We start from the raw sequence: 21,278 nt of genomic DNA on the forward strand, positions 1-21,278 counted from the left end.
CAGCGTAACTTTTTCCAGCAATCTGCGATGCAAATTAAATAACCCAAAAAAAAAGTCTGCAAATAAACCAACATTAGATTAATAATAAAATCTAAAACAGCACCAAGAAATGCCTAAAAATAAGAAGCTTAAGTTAAAAATTACAAGAACATACTACAAGTGGATTAAATATCCCAGAAATATACATTCAAATATTCACTTGCTAAAATGTAAGGCTACATTTTCTTTTTAAAAAAATTAAGCTTTTTCCGCCCCAACCATAAAATCGTCTACAGACTTTCTCAAGAATCTGACGTACGTCACAGCGTCATGACTGTTTCTGCTACCAAGTTCCAAGGTAACCGCAAAAAAGTTTCACTCCAGAATAGTTCTTACTCTATTTAGCAGTAAGTTACCGCCCCTAAGTCTAGTTCTTATTCTAGTCAACCGCACTCTACTTTGGTATTCAACTTTTGTTACACAGTATCCCACATCTATCCTCAAATCAAAACCAAGTATGAAATATGAAAGTTTGCATTTCAGTGCACTGAAGGTTGTCTAAAAAACCACATCTGATGCTCCAGATGTCAGCGACTCCTGCACCATTATTTGGTGAATGTACTAGCACTTTTTTAACACTAACTGTTGTGGTTGAACATTACTGATATTATTTGCAGTCGCATTTTATATACTTTCCTCATTTTATGGTTTAGTAAAGGGACATTAGAAAACTAATAGAAGTGCTCTCCAAATCAATAACTTTGGGGATGTTGAATTACGGGTTGCCTGGATTCTGATCTGGTTGGACAACAGAGCTGTCTTCAGGCCCTATCAAACCAGTTAAACCATGCATAGTGGCATGTATGGGGGACCTTGGAGTGTAGTGTATTTGGCAAGTCCAAAAAAAAAACTCCCACTTTTAATTTTTATTTACCAAATCCACAAAAAATTGAGGTTGAACATAGCCTGAAGACCACTGTTCCTGTGAAATTGAATGGGCTGTGGTGGCCTGACCAGAAACGTGTTGGACTCTTAACTGGAGGGTTTCGGGTTTGATGGCAGTCAGTCAAAGATCCTCCGTGCTCGTTAATGGTGACTGGGGCATGCTAAATATGTTTGTAGTCACAAAGTCCTCCAAGTAGATCAAAACCTCTGGGGGTTCTGGATCAGGGGTTGCTCGGCCCCTGGTCCGGTTTGAAAAAACAGAGCAGTCTCCAGAGCCTATCCAACCGGTTAAACCATGTACAGACAGGGGGACCCTGAAGTGTGAAGTGCAATTAAATGTCATTTATGAACACAAACTAGAGAGAGTGAATGAAAAGGGTACACAAAGTGAGGTGAGAGCCCAGCATTCATCAATGTAACATTACAGTGACAGCATGATACACTCACCCTCCTAGTCCTTCAGCATCACTTGGTTTTGAGGCCCATGGGTGTAGCCAGAGGGGAGTGGGGAGGAGCAACTGCCCCTCCCACGCTCTTTCCAAATATCACCCAAGATAATTTAAAATTGCAATTTTAGAACTTCAATTTCGAAAAATTTCCAGAAGAGAACCAAATAATCCTTTTTCTGCCCATATTCGACCAAAAAATAGCATAAAATGCTTTTTTAGGGGGAGAGGAGAACAATAAATTCAAGCAATTTCGGAAGTCCGTACTGGGGGACGGGGGGCAACTAAAAGCCACTATCTTTTTGCACCTATGTTTGTCCCCTCCCTAACGGGAATCTTGGCAATGCTCATGAACAGGCCTGTCATTTAGGGGGTTAGAAGGGGATAGTTGCCTCCCTCCTGGCTTTAAGAAATTAATATATTTACATAAAAGTGGGTGTAGCATATTTTTTTTTTTTTTTTACATAACTGACAGTCTCTGAAATATAAAGCAAAGATATCTTACAATTCAAACAAACTTTTAGAGATGCAGCACTATGAAATAATGCAAACATTAAAAAAGCAAGCTGGGCTGCTTAAGTAGATGACAGTAAATAAAATAAAGTCTACATGCAATTCAAAAATATATACAAAACGGTAACATGATTGTAAACTCTACTCCGATTGTTTAGAACATTATTGCTTCTTAAAACAAGCACACAAGCCATCAATGTAAGATAGCTCTGAGAGGGAGCATTCTGGTGGATTCCCGCAAAAATCTCTATGGCAATTAAGTACTGAGCTAAGACTCAATATTACTTTATTACATATAATTCCTACTGACTCTAAAAGTCTTCTCTTTGGATCTGGTTACTATCTTACAGTAAAATCACAGTAACCAGTCGTAACGTGAAAACATACAAACATAAGAGAAAATTATGATTTGTTAACAATGAAACAAAGATTGCCAGTGCAAGGTTGATTGTTTATGTCAAGTGTAACAAACGTAAAAGATTGTCTTGTAAACAACAACATTTAAAACGGCAAGCTTCAGGCAAAGAACTAAAATGCTGTATGCTTACTTTTAGAAGCATAACATACATCAAGTGTTTTACAATTTGGTAATGTAGCGCATATACAAAGGTGAGAACAGAAAATCAACAATACAGTCGATTTAAAAACAGTCCCCTTCCAAATATTGCTCATTCCCCACACTGCCTCTCAAAACAAAAAAAAAAATATTTTAAATTTTGTATGACAAAGAATCAATAGGAGGACTTACAGAAGCTGCTTGCACCAATAGATCTTAATATGTCTTTTAAGCATATGCAGGGTATCTACAGATTTTTATAAGTAATTTCATGACTTATTCATAATCTTTCAGAAATATCATAAATAATAGAGCTTTGAAGCAACGCAATATTTAAAAATTACAAGTTTTTTGGTTGATTTTTTACTCAATGTATCATTTTTTTTTTCTTTTCAAAGAAAGACCAAAAGAAAAAATATTCATTTTTAAAAAAACATACTTAAAAACATTAAGTTTGTGATGTGTTCAAACTCAATTTCATTAACTAAAGAATTAAATAAACTGAATATTGGAAGCATGTCAAGGGTCTGATTTGAGTCACAAGAATGCACATATTTTTCAGAAGAATCTCAATCACGAAAACCGAGTTGTTACTAAACAGTTTTTAGGCATACTTAAATTAATTTTTCGGTTGATTAATTGGAAAAAATGGCTGATTATAAGTAAACAGCCAAGTAGCCAATTATGTCCAATTACTGATTACAGCCAATTAATTGGAACATCCTTCCGGGAGAGTATGCATAAAGTTTGAACAGCTGATAATTATTTATACATAAAATGCCACAGGTGTCCACTTAGGGTACAAACTTTCAATGCCATAAAGTGTGCAAACAATTCTGCAGCTATAAGCATTCAAAGAACTATGACAATACATTCTCAAAACAGAAATAATAGCTTAAAAAATTAATAATGAAAGAGGTAAATTTAGGGCTGGTTTCATTGTATTTTGATACCAAACCAAATAACATATACTTAAAGGCATAGCACCTTGGAGAGAAAAAAAATATCAACCTGTTTTAAGAGGTTTGCAAGAAATTGGATGAAAAACTTTCATGACTTTCAATACTTACTCAAACAATTTTTAAAATTTGAGACTTTTTTGGAATATTTGAAAGCTGCAGACATTCTGACATAAAAAGTTCTTAAAAAGGTATCAAAAGAAGCAATTTTGAAAAATGTCAAAAAAGTGAAGTTCTGCATAATAGAGCAAAATTCTCCACTATGTATGTACTAACACAAAACAAAATAGATTTCAGGGGAAATTTTGGGGGGAAAAAGATTTGATAAGAGATTGCTGTAATTTTGATACCCTCATATGCTTAAAGTATTTAATAACTCTTTAAAAAAATTAATACATTCATACTTTAACACATTCAGAATTTAAATACAAACACAATTTTGAAACAAATTTGGCATTTCTTCATCACACAATGAAGAATAAATAAAGTCCATTTTAACAATCAAATATTTTTTGGAGGGACGGGGATATGACAAGTTTTTACATTAATAACATATTAATAATAAACGTCAAGATAAACAATTTTATGATTAAGAAATAAGCTATAAAAATATTTTAACACCTTGGTCAACACAACAATATACAGCTAAGAAAGAAATATTTTATAAATATTTAAAATTACTTTATTGAAAAACAAACACACAATAGTATTTTTAAGTAATCCTTACTTCAATGTTTTAAAGTAAGTAAAGAATATTAGTCTTTTATTATTTATAGCACTTGCTACACAAAATGCAGTTCTTAAATAAATTATTGCATGTTACACCTCAATATAACTATAATAAAAATAATAAAATAAGACAAAATAAAAAATTCCTGTGGAAAAATGTGTAAAAATTAAAAACTTGAGGTATCACAGACATGAACCTGATGCATAATTTAAAAAGGAGGAAAGGTGTAATTTTGCGAAAAAGCATTAGTAATTTCATGAAAAAGCATAATTCAAACATTTTCTTGACTGAAAAATACTCAGAAAAATTCATTCTAAAAAAAAAAAAAAAAAATCATCTTAATTTTTTAAAAACAAAATTAGTTTTATCAATCTAAGAAAACAATTTAAAATGCATTAAATTAGTAGTTAAAAATTAATCATTCAAGTACCTAATGCATTTTAAAAAAATTCAAAATTCTTTAAGCGCACTGAATTCATTAGTAGAATTGAGCAAAGAACATAATATACAAAAGCATTAATGACATATACAAGAAAGGAAGACATACTGCATTGAAAAATACAAGTAATGTTATAAGTGACATAAGACTTGTATTTTTCCAAACAGCTATTGTTCACCTTTAACATAGCTTAAATACTTTTTTGTAAAATATTCAGCAAAAGTTCACTGGGCAAAAACTATTACAGCATTGAAAAACAAACAAAATTTATAACTCTTTGCAAACATACTTCACATTTAAAAAATTAAAATGTGACTATTATAAATTACTAAAACATACATTGCTGAGCTTGCTGACAAATAAAAATCAACACGTTGAAACAGCTGGCATAAAATCTGCAATGCTAATGAAAAATTTATTGGCTAAGCTTTGCACTTTACATCCCAAGATCCAAAGAACCACTAATTCAAAACTTCAAGATATGCTACAGGAACTTTTCCTTTCTGTGTACCACGTTCACCCATCATCCAATCAACATCAGGAATGGATAAAGGATGGACAACTATGACCTGCAATGAATAAACAATTTTACAGAAAACAATGACTTACACCAGTGGTACTTAAACTTATGCAGTCTGAGGACACTCTCTTGAGCATCATTTCTGTTTTACTGACACCATACAAAACAAAAGCATTTTACATTATCCTTGAGATTTAATTTCTTACTCAATCTCAGAGGTGGTAAATATTGATTGGAGTTATGCTGTGCAGTTCTGGTCGCCTTATCTGAAGAAAGATATTTGTGTATTGGAAAGGGTTCAAATGAAGGGTAACTAGACTAGTAAGGGGACTTTCAGATTTAGATTATGATACCAGACTTAATAGGCTTAACATGTATAGCCTGGAGCAAAGGAGAGTCAGAGGGGACATGATTCAGGTGTTTAAATTTATCAAAATGAAAGATGTTAACGGGATAAATTTTCTTACAGAAAGCAGGACAAGGGGACATTGGGTTTTAAGTTATTCAAAACTCAGGCTAACCTGGAAATTACTTCTTTAGTAGGGTTGTGAGCACTTGGAACAGCTTACAAGAAGAAGTGGTAATGAGCAAGGAGGTGGATAGCTTTAAGAGGGCCATTTATCTTCACTGGGAACTTATAAACTGACTAAGATCAGCCTAGCTGGGCCCAGAGCCTGTTGCTGATCGTCACATTTGTACCTTATTTGTATAAATGCAAAACTAGTGCAGAACTACAATGCTTGTTTATTACAGAAAAGAACAGTTTTATTGGGATATTCCTTCATATTTCCTGGTCTCATATTGCAAAAAAAAGTATTCTGTTTTCTGAAAATAACTTCATAGGATGGGTATCATTTTCCCCAGAAAACCAGAAAGCTGGGCCTGCTATTAATACTGCGCTTTTACATTTTTTCTAGAATTTTAAATTTTAGAACTTCATTCAATATACCAAATTTGCCACCGATTATGAGGTACAGGAAAGGGAGATCTTGCAAAATGTAAATTTTGAGTAATGCAGTGATTGAGGAGATGGAAAAGTCAAATCTCATCAACTCACATTGTAAAATAATACAACAAAGGATAGTCGCCAAAAATTTTCAAAGTTTCAAAATATTAAGCTATTTTTTAAAAATAGGTACAGTCGAACACACTTAATGGAACAGCCATTTTGTCACGAAAACATATTCCAATAATTCCATTAAAAGGGACCAAAATAACACAAAACATTGGCTTGGTACATTGAAAAGGTACTATATTAAGCAGGATATTCTTTTAACGGATATTTTAATAAGCGGGCTCGACTGTAATTTTATAAGAAACTTTTAAAGATGAGAGAAATAAACTAAAGTGAGAGAGTCGACAGAAAAAGCAGGAGTGTCTCACGAAAATAGGGGGGGGGGGGGAGTTTTGGAAATCTTGGTTTGGATTTTGGATTTTTAAAATTAGGCAGAGTATTCTTTTCAACCAATAAAACTTGTTAAAACACTTAATATTGTATTCAAGTTGCGCATTTAGTTTTTCTGACTAGAAAAAGTCGCTTATTTTGCACTTATGTGGATACCATGTGGTATGAACCCTGTTATAACACTTCATGTGTAACATTTATGAAATTATTTGTAAAAGTGAGAACCTGTAGCCATCTATTCAAATGCAAATTTAATTTAGGATGAAATAAAAAAAGGAAGACTTACAAGTTTGATGTCTAAAATAAGTTAATGTTATGTAAATCATACCATAATTTTAAGAAATAAAATACAATGAACACAGTACCAACCTCATCAGCAGTCAGAGACAATTCAGTGTTATCATACGCCTCGTAATTATACAGAACTCTGGCACGCTTTTTATCGTTGGGTAGGGAATTAAGAGCCGTATCTGAAGGACTTCCGGGAGATGCGGGATAAAGACCTTGATAACTCCCTGCTTTTGTACCACTGGCAACATTTAAGGAGCTGAAGAAAAGAAACAAAGTTTTCTTTCATGTTTGGTTTAAAGGTTCATGTCTAATAAATCAAATCAGCAAAATAACATTTCACAAATAAATTACTGTTAAAATGGTTAAATCAATAATAGTGCAACATAGTGGGTATTCTGGTGCTTGAGCCTCTTAATTTGTTGGCACAGGGCTCCCAGCAGATTTTTATTTTGTCTCAAGGGAAAAAGGAACCTAAACTGTATAAAAAAGGGGACCTTGATCTCAAATTTAAAAGTTAAAATTAGAGATCACTGATTAATCCATTCTACAACTGGTTAGCTTGAGCCTATTAATCAGCTGAAGAATTACACATTAAAATTACTTTTGCTCAGAACAAATAATTTTATTAAATGAATTTTAGCTGGTGAATAAGCAGAAAAATCCTTTTTAATTAAAATTTCTTTTCCATAGAACAAGAAACTATGCTAAATGAATTTTTATACCTAACCAATAGTGTCAAACTCTAGCTGTTGTGCTCCCATTTGATCCAAAATTTAAAAATTATTGTGCTGAGGTATGAATAAAACACTCATATTTTTCTTCAAAAAAAAAAAAAAAAAAAGAAATACAAATGGATAAAGGTGGTTATAAAAAAATCAAAATGAAACTGAAATTTTAAAGGGAGAAAAGGGAAATCAGAGAACAGATTTTCAAAAAAAAAAAAAAAAAGATCTATAAAGAAATAATTAATGAAATAAAAAAGTTTTAAAGTACCATTTTTTTAAATGAACTAAAAAATATACAATGATTTCTCCAAGCTTCATGTAGATTTAAAGTCCTATACAATTTCAGAATTTCTTACAGATTGTCTGGAAAATTTGTGATTATGAGTTTTTAAATAGCTATCAAAATACTTGTGAGCTTTAAAATGAAAAACATGGGATGCACGCAACAGACAGTTAATGCAGTTATAATTTAACAGTTTTATCGTTCTGCAAGTAGTATAAACTGAGGTTTAAGTTTTTTTCATTGAAAACCTTTCTTTACACCTAAAGTTTATATTGTATATATGCCCCATGCTTTTCCTTATAAAGCTCACAAGTATTTTGATAGTTATTAAAAATTCATAATCACAAATTTTCCAGACAATCTGTAAGAAATTCCAAAATTATATATGGCTTTAAATCAATATGAAGCTTAGAGAAATTATTTTATACTTTTTAGTTCATTTTAAAAACATGGTACTTAAAAACTTTTTCATTTCATTGATTATTTTCTGCTTTGTAGTATAAGGTGTTTAAATTATTCCATTTGATTTTCCACTTCGTTCAGACAATGACCGAGACAGTTAAATTGACAATGACAGAGTTTGGTAAATTTATTCATTTGATAAAATAAACAACAAACTGTATCATAAATAACATTGTAACCCTAAAACACATTTAGCTTTATTAAAATTTCTATGTATAACATAAGTTCAATGCAAGTAGAATATTTTTTATGTGGAAGGATAAAAAAAAAAATATCATACATTCAATTCTCTGAGAATGAAATAGAAACACATAGATGATTACAAAAATATAGCAGAGATTAGCTAAGCAGAAATAAAAACACATATCTAATAACAAGTTGCAGTTCAACCAAACATTTTATTTACATTGAAAGTTCGCCACAATACAAATTGTTATCATTATGTATATTGCTTTAAACATGTCAGGAGATTTTCAATTAAAGCATTGTTCAACAATGACCCTGAGTAACAATGAATTTTCAATTGAAGGCTCACTTACATTTTAGCACGAAATTAGTTAAAAACAATTATAACTCCCATTCTAATTACCTTGGGTTGTAGGAAAAAATTTATCTGATGCAGAAAAATCAGGGGTTTCTATGGATACTTTAATTTGGGTGGGTTTTTTTTTTTTTTTTTTTTTTTAGCCTCACATTATAGGATTTAGGCAAAAATGTAGATTAAAATTGTAGTAAACTAATATTTAATGGTTAATTAATTGATTTGGTTACAGAACATTGCATTGTTATCGGGTCAGAGGCTACATACAAAATTCCAAAAGAATCCAATCAACAGGAAGTGGGTGAAATTTGCAAGATTCCACCCGAACAGACACCAACGAAACCAAGTTAATAAAAACATGGTAATAAAAAGGGACCAGTTGAGAGTCTCGTCAGTGGCAAGGCTTAACTTTCAACAAAATAAGTGTGGGAGCCCTACAGTTTCGACACTTATATTTACGAAAGTAAAAAGCTTGAATTCTGTCTGAAATGTAAAAATTACATAAAATTGAAAAGAAGTATACGAGCTGAGCTCTGATGCAAATTAAACCTTGGTTAATAGCATAGCTTTTTTTAAAGCTGCTAGAACAATTAAAAATAGCATAAAAAGCTTTTTTTTTTTTTAAGTTGAAAAAGTTTCAGCAGGAAAAATCCAGCACATACAAAACTAAATCTAAAATTCAAAGTTAGGAAGTTTCTGTATTATTGTATCAACCCATTTTAATTAGAATATAAAAAAACAGAAAATATACATTAAACTCTAGAACTTTTTTTTTTACGAGGACTTGTTTGTGATTTGGCTAGTTTGTGTGCAATAATTTATCAACAAAAATTCATAGTATCTTGATGAAAACTCATAACCTTAATTAAAAACTGAACACCAGTGTTGAAAGTCCAAGATTTTACAAACCTTGCAAGTTCTTTTTGTAGATCAACCATAAACTGTTGGCACTGATTGTAAAAAGCTGCCTGAGCTTCTACGAAATCATTTAGACACCGCAAATGATTTGCCTGAAATTTAAAATAAAACGAAGATCAAAGCATGAAAGAAAAAGTACACTAGCATACTGTAAAATATTACAGTCAAAGCTATTATAAAGAGCAGCCAGACTTATTACGACAGAAATGAAGGTATAATTATTCTATTCCTTTTAATAGCAAGATTTAAAATAAGTTTCCAATTACAAAGCCTTCATTCAACTTTTTATGTTTACTTTTTTAGGAAAATTATACTTTGAACAAGGAACATGCACTATTTTTCTATATAATACAAAAACCAAATATGGCAATAGCACATGTCCCAAGCACAGAAGAGATAACAATTAATTCCACCAGTTAGAAGGGGCAACACATATGTGACCTTTAATTGTTGCCAAAAATAAAAATGAATAATCTTAATTAAAAAATAAATCGTCAATAAATTCAACAAATTAACTTCAAGGCTGAGCAAGCATAGAATTGTAGATTAAAGGGTTTTGAAACTCTTAAAACATCAGTTTTTAGAGGGTTTTTTTAGTACCTCCTTGCAAATATGGCCGAGATCTGACATAAAGTTCAAAAATAAAGTTTAGCTTTGTTTAAAATGAGAAAATAACTTAAAATGACCAATTAGGAGGTGTTTTTTAATTATTACTTGAACTTTGAAGAAGTTTTATCTTGTGCAGCTTTTTAAGCGCTTTTTGTCTTAATATGCTGCAAATTCGAACAAACATGACCAGTTTTCGATGACACTCTCAAATTTGATTTTCTTTAAAATTGGTATAAAAATCATGGAATACTTTCTTTCTGAAGGAAAACCTCCCTTTGCCTCCAGCACCTCTGACAAAGTGTATACAAAATTTCCTGATAATCAGTGTGTACTTAAGGTGTGAAAAGGTAGCAAACAAAGCCACTTTTACATTTATAATATTAGTAAGAATTATTGAAAAATTCTATAACTTACATGGGCACTACTAATCCCTTCAAGTAAGAGCCTTGTGATCTCCGCTTGTCTGTCAAATTCAGCCTGAGAAATTCTGAGTTCTGTTTCAGCCTACACGAAAATATGAAAACACAAAGTTATTTCCCACATACCCACTTTGAGAAGAGATAAAAAGGAGAGACGGAACACTTTCATTCATGAATCTATGACACCAAGTAACGTGATAGATTTTAAAGCGAAGCATTGGAAGAAATCAGGTTTATTTCACTTGTTTCACGCAAAGCATGCCAACCATTCATCGCTGTTGAGTCACATGACTTGGGGTGCTTGGGTCAGCTTTTGCGAAGCCAATGATTGGACTTGCTCCATCCATTTGAATTCCTGCTCTAAGCATACTCACAGTAACATGAATGAAAAATCAAGAAAAAAAATGAAAACTTTTGTAAATTTACATTTATGGAATAAAAAATTAAAGACAGCAAAACAGTGCAACTTTAGGGAGCTTTGATATTGAACCAAAGGGATTATTTCCGAAGAAATCAGCAGGTACCCACAGTTAGAAAGTTACAACAGGCTGTATTTCATTAAGAAACAAATGATTCTATTCAGGCAATGGGTAATAGTTGCCTTTAGAGCAGGGGTGCAAGTGGATTCAAGTAAAATTTTCTGAAGTTTCTTCCGAAATTTACACTTTATTCTTATGTTTCCTGATAACATGGAGACTTTATTAAAAGTTAGTTTCCGGAATAATGTTTTTCTCAATTTTGTTAAACCATGTGCTCCCCTAATTTTTTTGAGCAGTGTAGATGAAATAATCCAAACTTCTTATTATCATTGCAACTGAAGCCTATGAGTCAGAAATTGCTAAAATGACAGGTTCTGAAAAGTTCACTGGTAAAAGGTTGCTGCTGTTGCTTGTTGTTACAGATAGAGTGCTACTAGTTAGCGCAATAGTGATTTGAAGGGACCTGAAAGTCTCCCTGCTTAAAAATTAAAAATCACTCACTCACAGACCTTGGTTATCTGCCTCAGAAGAAAACGACTAAAAATTGCTTGTCAAGGAATAAGCTAAAATATTGGAAGATGATTTACAAAAGAAAAGCTTTTACAGAATCAAAACTCTTTATCACTTTCATTACAAAGTTTTCTGTATGATAAATACAATTTGTTTGCACATGAAAAATCATTTACAGTAGAAGCTCGTTCATCCAATCCCGTTTACCCAGATCTCTGGGTAATCCGGATCAAATTTATAGATTTTATTTTTTTAAATTATATTCCACATTAATAAGCAGATATTCTGTTATCAAAAGAACATAACTATTAGTATGCAAAGCATTATCTTTTTATTTTCATTGAGTGTACAGTTTTTGCACAGATTGTACAATTAATAATGGTATCTAATAAGCATGGCGTACTTGTGGGGCCCTGGAGTACCTGCCAGAAACTACTCCATCTGTACTGTTAAAAATAAAGCATCCAAACACCACGTGTGCTTGAAACAGAACAGCAAACCAATCTTTGTCAAGAAATTATGTACCCAAGTATTTACAAATTTTTTAATGTCTTGTAAACAATTATATGTACAAAACATGCAGAACTTGTATGCAGTTTTATGTTATTTTGTTACTGAACATTTTTATCGCAATACACGATAATTCTGCTTATCTTAGGATTTTTCTCGTTTATTCGTTCAACATGTATTATCCAGATTTCTCACTATTCAGATTGCCTTTGGACCCAATTAGTCCGGATAAACGAGATCGTATTGTATTTAACTAGACTATGAATTAATTTCATTAAATAAAGTATTAAAAGTCTGATATGTTATTTTGTGAATTCTTAAACTAATATTGGTAGATTGCAGTGGTAGTTTCTTGGCTTTTTTACATTCTATTTGTATTTCTTTGAACTTCAGTCAAGACTTCAACAGGGCAAAGTTTTGAAGTAAAAATTTCCTCCCCGAAACTTTAGTTTAACAAAATTTTACAATGTAGAGTGCCGGCAAAAAAAACTTTACATTTTGTTGGCAATTACGAACTTTGCATGCAAACCTTGCCATGATTTTACTTCGTATGCACCCTAGTGATTTGGCCGAATTTTCTGTGTTTGGCCAAATCACTAGGGAGCATGCCAAGTAAAATCAAGACAAGAAGTTTGCATGTAAAGTTTTGAATTGTCAATCAAATATAAAGATTTTTTTTTACCGGCATTGTATACAGGCACATAGCATTCTTAGAGCATGCTTTTAGGATTGCATGGATCTGAACTATATGAACCGATTCTGAAAACAAATGATGAATGCATATGAATTTCAAAACATAAACAAGAAGGTATATAGATTTCTATAAAAAACTGAAAATAACTTACATTTTACTACTTCTTAAAGTTAATTTTAATAAATATAAAAGCAGTGAGTGTACTTTTATTACCTGTTGTATTTCCCGTTGTATCATGTCAGGTTTAAGCTTCATGGTAAAAATGAATTTAAACTCTTATTATGAAAGACATTTTATTTAAATATTTCACATAATTTTTTGTATTAAACTACAAGCATTTTTTAATAACAATGAAATTTTTTAAAATTTACATGTAAATCTGCACAAAAGACAATATAATAATACACATCCCATGCTTTGAACTATAGCAATAATAAATTTCAAAGGATAAAAAAAAATGAATCAGCAAATGCTAATAGATCCTCAGTCATAAAACATGGAACACTGTGGGTTTCTTGTAGAAATACTTGTTCGCTACATCCAATTTTTCAAAAAAGAAAAAAAGTTCACACGTGTTAAGATATTTCTTTTATGAATGTCTTTATATGAAATGCAATATTTCTATTGGTGATTAAGATAAAATTAGGCAAAATATTAATATTAACTAGTATACTCAGTAATAAATAAACCATAGAAACGTATCTTTCTATTCATCCGAAGAAAGATGTTATTTTTAGTTGCAAGATTTTTCAGTTTTATTTACATTTCATTCATGTGTTTGTTGACTACTGTAAACAAATCTACATCTTTATCTAGTTTCTATCTTAAAACATTTGCTCAAAACGCTGACAGCCGCCTTAGAATTCAATTCTGCCAGATAGTGGATACAATAAATTCAGAAAGGAAAAATTCCTTGCAAATTGAGAATAGGCTTTCGCTGCTTTCCAATTTCAGAACAAATTAGGCTTGCTTAATTCAGTCATGGTCAGTGTGAAATTCACAATATTATCAAAGGAACAATGGGTGAGGAATGTGGTTTGGACGGAGATTTTCTGGTGATATAAGGGTAAGTATTGCAGAAGATGGTGTTTGCCTTTGTGAAAATTGGTAAGGAAAATAGCTGGGACAAGTGCTATAAAAAGCTAGAAATTTTAGATATTTTTGGTTTGCTTTTGCTATTCACTACACTTCGTTACAAGGGTTTGAAAATACATTAACAACATAAAGCTTAAGTTATGACCACTAGCACAGCCAGAAATATCTTCTGGAGGGATTTTTTGATCAAAAATACCTTCTGGAAGGGGGAGGGTTTGATGGAAAGTACCTTCTGAATTGGATTTTTTGATTAAAAAAAAAACCTACTGAAGGGGTTTTTTTTCCAATCAAAACAGCCTATTCATATGCATGAACTACTGTATTAGAATTTGCATTTATACTAAAACCAATGGCTCTGGCGGGGGTTCACCCCCAAACTCCCCCCCCCCTTTCTCTGCACCACTGATTATGACCATTTAAAAGGTTTGCTACAACTGGGAGAGGATTTCATTGCAAGTTCACTCTAGTGGAGCTGGATTGTATAAGGAAAACTACCTTAAATGGTTAAGAAATATAGTCAGACTTATGCGAAAGACATAATTTGCATCATCATTAAATGTGTAACATTTATTGCAGTAACTTGGTACAAAAGTAGTACGGCAGAAGACTGTTATAATGCACATCTTGGGACCACAGCTTTTGCATTATACAGGTTTTTACGTTATATGGAACATCTCACAAATTTTGAAACTAATACAAATACAAATACAAAATACAAAAGTGACGACCAGCAACAGGCTCTGGGCCCAGCTAGACTGGTCCTAGTCAATTTACAATCCCCAGTGAAGATCAATGGCCCTCTTAAAACTATCTACTCCCTTGCTCATTACCACCTCTTCCGGTAAACTGTTCCAAGGTTCCACTATCCTGCTATAATAATAATTTTTCCTAATATCCATGTTAGCCTGAGATTTAAATAGCTTAAAACAATGACCCCTTGTCCTGTTTTCAGTGCTAAACTTCAGCCCCGTAACATCTTTCATTTTAATAAATTTAAACAACTGAATAATGTCCCCTCGGTCTCTTCTTTGCTCAAGACTGTACATTTTTAACCTTCTAAGCCTGGAATCATAGTCTAAGTGAGAAAGTCCATTTATTAGCCTTGTAGCTCGCCTTTGAACCCTTTCCAATACATTAATGTCTTTCTTAAGATAAGGAGACCAAAACTGAACAGCATACACCAAATGAGGTCTTACCAAACTTCTATATTTAGAATATAGCTATATATTAGCACTTCAGAATGAGTTTTATCTGCAATGAGTATTAAAGTACTAAAATATTATATTTAATCATTCACAAATAAATATGTTTCACAAGTGAATTATCCTACACTTTTGCTAGTTTCATGGCTTGCATAACAGCTGCATTTTCAAGAGCCATCTGGTATTTTCTGTTTACTGTGAGTATTAATTTTCATTTAAAAGCTTTGAATTAAGATGGGAAGATGAAAAACTGTTTCAAAATTTAACTTTCCTATTAATATTTATGATTGCAAAGCAAAACAGAGGGATTTTTTAGACTTCAAAACCTATTGTTTACTTTTGAAAAGTTGTGTGTGCGGTTTATAGAGAATTGAGTTATATAGGTCAGCATTATAAAAGTATTCTACTGTGACAATAATAATTCTCATTAAGTATTAAGACCTCTTATTCTCAAATAAAACAAAAATAGGAAAATCTAAAATGTACGGTGAAAACCATAAAATAAAAGCACTTACATTTGCTTGGCCTTCCAGAGATCTCGCTTTCCTCAGCCTGCTTTTACAAGCATCAAGATCTAGTCTCTTATTTTCAAGGATTTTCCTCTCTTTCTATAAAATGAAATGGAAGCAAAAAATACAATCATAAACCTATTTAATGCTTGTAGCTTTTTCAACAAAAAGAAAAACAGTACAGGCCTATGGTTCACAAGTTCTGGTAACAAAAAGTTACAATTCATTCAAGTTTGGTTGTTTCCATTCAAGTTTGGTTGTTTCATATAATAATAATAATAATAATAAATAGATAAGTGAAAAATTAAGAAGTGCACAAAGTAATAAGTGTAGTTACTACATACATAAGCACACACAATATTTGTTTCAGTCAGCAAAGCTTTTCCTCATCAAAAAATTTCTATGCAATTATTATATGCATTTTAGTAAATTTTAAGTATTTTACTATGTTAAGGAACATTTAACGTTAAGTGATTTTGCTTTAACGAGAATCAACTGTACTAAAAACGAATGCTTACCACAATTGTTTTCATATCACCCTCTAAAAACCTTTTCAGGGGGCTGACAAAAGTAGTCATGGCCGCACGAACAAATTCCCTTTCGGCAGCTCCGAGACGCTGTTGAGTTGCACCAATTTTGATTAAAGCACTTCCTAAAAATAATTTCATTTTAGAAGATCATCCAGGAATACTAAATATTTACAATAAAATGTATTTCAACATGTTCCTTTTTAATTTTTGACAATAGATTAATAACTAAATTACTTCAAATAAAGAGCTTATCATAACAGGAGCAATAGCTTAATGAAGTGATTGGAAATGGTTATTTTTGCCAGAAGTTACTTTTGAAAAATGTGACAGCAAGACTGTCTTAGTTTAGGTAACAAAAATGCTGCTAAAGTCTTTGGTTCTTTAAAACCTTAAGTCACCTTAAAATAGTTTATCATTTTCAGTGAATATGGATTTTTAAGCAAGATATTTTCCATTCACTGGAAGCTGGCAAACATCAAGCTTCTCTTTAACAAAGGGTGTAAAGCAAAGGCAAGTAACCATAGATCTGTGGGCCTAGCATCAACAGTTTGGTAAAAGTTTTGAAACTCTGTCAAAACTAAAGATAATGAACTTTCAGAAGAATAATGGATTGCTGTCAGGCTGGTAGTATCGGTTTAGGGAGGGGAGATCCTGTATAACTAATTTATTGCATTTCTATGATAAGGTTGCAAAGCAGTTAAAGGACAAAAAGTAAAATTTTTGTTTACATCGACTTTCAAAAAATTTTCAATAAAGTATGACACATTGCTCTACTAAGCAAATTGGCTTGTTTTGGAATAGGATGGGAAAACAACAAAAAATTGGCAAACATTGAGGAAACAAAGGGTATTTTAGGGCAGTGGTTCCCGAACATTTTTGACTCACGGCATCCTTTAACAAAATAGAATTTTCTTGCGGCACCCTAGTCCATCTCTATTATATAAGCTAAATGTACTAAATAAGGTCATCCTTATGTTCATAACCAAATATCACGCTCATTTATAACTGAATTGGTACCAGCTTTTGCATATGGTTTATTTGCATATGGCATATGGATTGCTTTATTGGGCTACGATCTACTTTTCTCGGTATCAAATTATTTAAAAAAATCATCGTACACTAAGACATTTTTCTTTTTGAATTCGTCAGCTACATAAATTACGATTCAGGAACACCAAACAACTTTTTTGATGCTAGTAAACTACAGTGAATTGAACCACGTAGCAACAAATTTTACTGTCAAATAAGATTATATAGTTTCAACATCTCTTTTCTGTAATAACTTTGGCTACATTGTTGCCTAGTAATCAAAAACTGCTAGCTGAACAGGCTTAATCATCAGTCAGGCTTTATGATGACGTTGCAGACACAATACAGCGAATTTCTGATATGCTACATCAAAAATAGGGGGACAGCTATATTGGTCTACATGGCCTTATTTGGCACACCTACCTAACCTATATATGGATACCATGAACACTTTGCGGAACCTCTTGCATCTTCCTACGGCGCTCCCCGTAACCCAGTTTAAGAACCCCTGGTTTAGGGGGTAACCATTCTCAGTGGACTTATGTTTTGAGTGGAGATTCACAAGGTTCAGCTGTAAGGCTATTGTTGTTGTTTGTTTTTATTAATGATATTAGAAAAAGGCTTTCTGAGTGCATTGAAATTTTTGCAGATGATGCTAAAGCAAGTGAATAAACTTCAAGAAGATTTAGATTCATTTTTCAACAATGACAGTTACATGGGGTATACAGTGGCGCAGCCAGAAAATTTTTCTGGGAGGAGTTTTTAAAATTGAAAATTGTTGTTTTCTTCCCCATTCATTTACAATGCGTAATTATTCAATACCAAAGAGTTTCTATAGATTAGTAATTATGCATTCAAAGTTACTTGCTTAAAAACAATTAATAATTCGTATCGATATTACTATGAAACAAAGAAAGTGGGAAAAGGGCGGAATATTTATCATTAGTTTTACTTTAATCTTACATTATTTTTTTGTGTTTTTTTCACGAGATCATTTCAAACCTCCTCCTCAAATACATTCATGCCTTTATGAATGTCAAATGCTAGCTAATAACGGTTTTGATCTTTTAATGAGAATTGGTAAAGAGCTCAGAAAATCTGGTGTGGTAGGCTCTGTAGGCTTCCTCTCTCTAGATTTCCCTAAAAAGGATTTGTACAGTGATGGAAGTGCCGAGGGTCCATGATACCCTGTAGAGCTTTATTGACACCATTTTGACTATCTTATACCAGTGGGGAGGTGGGGTGATCATCATAAAATATAACTTTTATATTTAAGAGTTGTAAAGTAATTTCTGACAGCTTCCCGATCATTAAAAGTAGTAAGATATTTTATTGAAACCTATTCCCGCTTGGAAAAGCTCAAATACTCTGCTTTTTTACCTTGATTTTAACGAAGGAAATGAATGTGCTTGTGTTCTAAAACCCCTCTCGTGGCTGCGCCACTAAGGGTATATCATTAAATGCTGGAAAATGTCAAGTACTGCATTTAAACAATGGAAATAAATTTGCAGGGTATCATTTACAGCGCTTCACTATTAGCAAAGAGAAAACAGTTGTTGATTTGAGTGTCTTACAAATACAAATGTGATGACCAGCAACAGGCTCTGAGCCTAGCTAGGCTAGTCCTGGTGAATTAATTAGTCCCCAATGAAGATCAATGGGCCTTCTTAAAGCTATCCACCCCCTTGCGCATTGCAGTTTCTTTTGATAAGCTGCTCTAGGTGCCCACGACCCTACTGATTTAATATTTTTCTAATCTGCAGATTAGCCTGAGACGAACAGCTTAAAACAACAACTCCTCGACCAGTTTTCTGCACAAAAATTCAACCCATTAATATCTTTCCTTTTGATAAATTAAAGCAACTGAAATATGTCCCCCTCCGACTCTCTTTTGGTCCAGACTATACATACTAAGACTTTTAAGTCTGGCATCATAATCTAAAGCTAAGTCTCCTTACTGCTCTAGTAACCTTTCTTTGAACCCTGCGGCCTTCTGATGTAGGCCGCAGTAAAAATGAGGAGTTTTCTAGGGAATCCCTGTTGGATAAAGCAACCAGCTTTTCGACGAAGGTCCAAGTGGTTGGTTTGCTTCCCAGGTATGGAGTGCATAGGAGCTGGCTAAATCAACGTGCAAGGTGTATGAACTTGCTACTGAAGTCAATTTGCGAAAAGCGCAGTATCAGGTTCATTGATGTATGGAGTCATTGTAAACGGAATTGGATTGCTAGGGATGGCCTGCATCTGAGCTCTACAGGGGTCAAAATGGTTAGTGGATTAAGTTTAGGGGCTTCGGAGTCAAAAAACTAAGTTGGAATGGGGGGCATGGGTCAAGCATCAGATATCGAGAGAATGAAATTTTTTTGGGTATTGCTAGAAATGGAAATAAAGTGTTGAACAAGAGTAGTAATGCTAACAAGTGTGATTTAGGAAATTTCAGGGTGTTAAATAAAAGCAACTTAGGCATGCTTAAAGTTTTCTATACCAATGCTCGCAGTATTAGGAACAAGATGGATGAATTGAAAAGCATAGTTATGGATGAGAAGTTGGATGTTATTGGAATTACAGAGACATGGGCTACCGACTCTGATGCAGAGTTATTACATATTGCTGGGTATAATATGTTCAGACAGACAGGATAGAGTAGGTAAAAGAGGTGGTGGGGTTTTATTTTATGTTAGAGACAATTTTATTTGCACTGAATTGGTCATAAATGATAAGCTTACTGATATTGATATGGTTTGGCTGGAGTTGATGAGCAGTAAGGGCAAAAAGCTACGCTTTGGAAACATTTATAGGCCACCTAATTCAAACCAGGGACAAGATGAACAGATGTACCGTATTATTAGTGACATGTCCAGTAAGGGATCCGTCATCATAATGGGGGATTTCAATTTTCCGGGTATTGATTGGAATAATTTTTATCCTGGTAATGGCAAAGAAGAGGAATTTTTAAAAGTAATTGGTGACTGTTTCTTAGATAAGTTGTAACTCAAGGAACTCGAGAGCAGGCGATTTTGGATCTAGTTTTTTGTGACATAGGAAGTTTTGTTCAGGGGTTGTGTGTAGGGGAGCATATTGGAGATAGTGATCATAACAGCATTAGGTTCCGGGTTAAATTTGAAGTGTGCAAAGATGATAATTTTAGGTTTGTGCCCAATTTCAGAAACACTGATTTTGTTGCACTTAGGCAGAGCTTGAAAGAGGTTTTTTCGTCAGGGTTGGAAAATAGCGACGTAGATCAGCAGTGGACGGAATTTAAGGATAAACTTGCTAAAACCGTTGGGAACTATGTTCCATTTAGGAGAAAAGGTGTTAATACCAAAATTTGGCCCATGTGGTTCTCCAGGGAGACTAAAGAAGCTCTTAATTATAAGCAAGCCACTTTTCGTAAGTTTAAAGAAACTGGTCAGAGTGCGGAGAGGCTCCAGTATGGTAAGGCAAGGCGAAATTTTAAGTATTTGGTACGGATTCAGAAAAGGGAATTGGAGCAAAGGCTGGCAGATGACATTGATGGGAACCCTAAGAGGTTTTTTGCTTACGCTAATTCTGGGAAAGCTCGAAACAGTCAAATTGGGCCTTTGGTTGATGAGTATGGAAATTTAATCCAAAACGATAGGGATATTGCAAATGTTCTAAATAACTTTTTTTCCAGTGTGTTTAACGATAACTGTATCTCAACAGTTGACACTAACAAGACACAAGCTATTATACAGCTTGAGGATTTTGTATTTTCCAGGGAGGAGGTTTTATTTTATTTGAAAAAGATTAAAGCAACTAAAGCTCCGGGACCAGATAATATTTATCCAAAAATTTTAGTTGAATGTGCAGAGGAATTAGTGGATGTTATTTTGAACATTTTCAATGCTTCTTATAACTCGGGGACAGTGCCAGAGGACTGGAAGCTGGCTAACATAACGCCACTCTTCAAGAAGGGGTCTAAAGGTATTGCTGGGAATTATAGACCTGTAAGTTTGACTTCG

The 21,278-nt window shown here is 33.0% G+C and overlaps 1 protein-coding gene across 1 annotated transcript in view; it reads right to left on the reverse strand.

Moving 5' to 3' along the window:
• Positions 1-288: 288 nt before the first annotated feature.
• Positions 289-21,278, reverse strand: part of LOC129224041 (endophilin-B1-like) — a 28,517-nt gene continuing 7,527 nt past the window's right edge. The window contains exons 4-9 of the mRNA XM_054858438.1: positions 16,258-16,391; positions 15,746-15,838; positions 10,736-10,825; positions 9,704-9,804; positions 6,862-7,039; positions 289-5,136 (exon numbers count right to left, since the gene is read on the reverse strand). Of these exons, the coding sequence (XP_054714413.1) occupies positions 5,029-5,136; positions 6,862-7,039; positions 9,704-9,804; positions 10,736-10,825; positions 15,746-15,838; positions 16,258-16,391 (704 nt within the window). The 3' untranslated portion in view covers positions 289-5,028. The remainder of the gene's footprint in view (positions 5,137-6,861; positions 7,040-9,703; positions 9,805-10,735; positions 10,826-15,745; positions 15,839-16,257; positions 16,392-21,278) is intronic.

Source organism: Uloborus diversus, chromosome 6 (assembly GCF_026930045.1).
Source record: "Uloborus diversus isolate 005 chromosome 6, Udiv.v.3.1, whole genome shotgun sequence".
Classification (NCBI taxonomy): Eukaryota; Metazoa; Arthropoda; class Arachnida; order Araneae; family Uloboridae; genus Uloborus; species Uloborus diversus.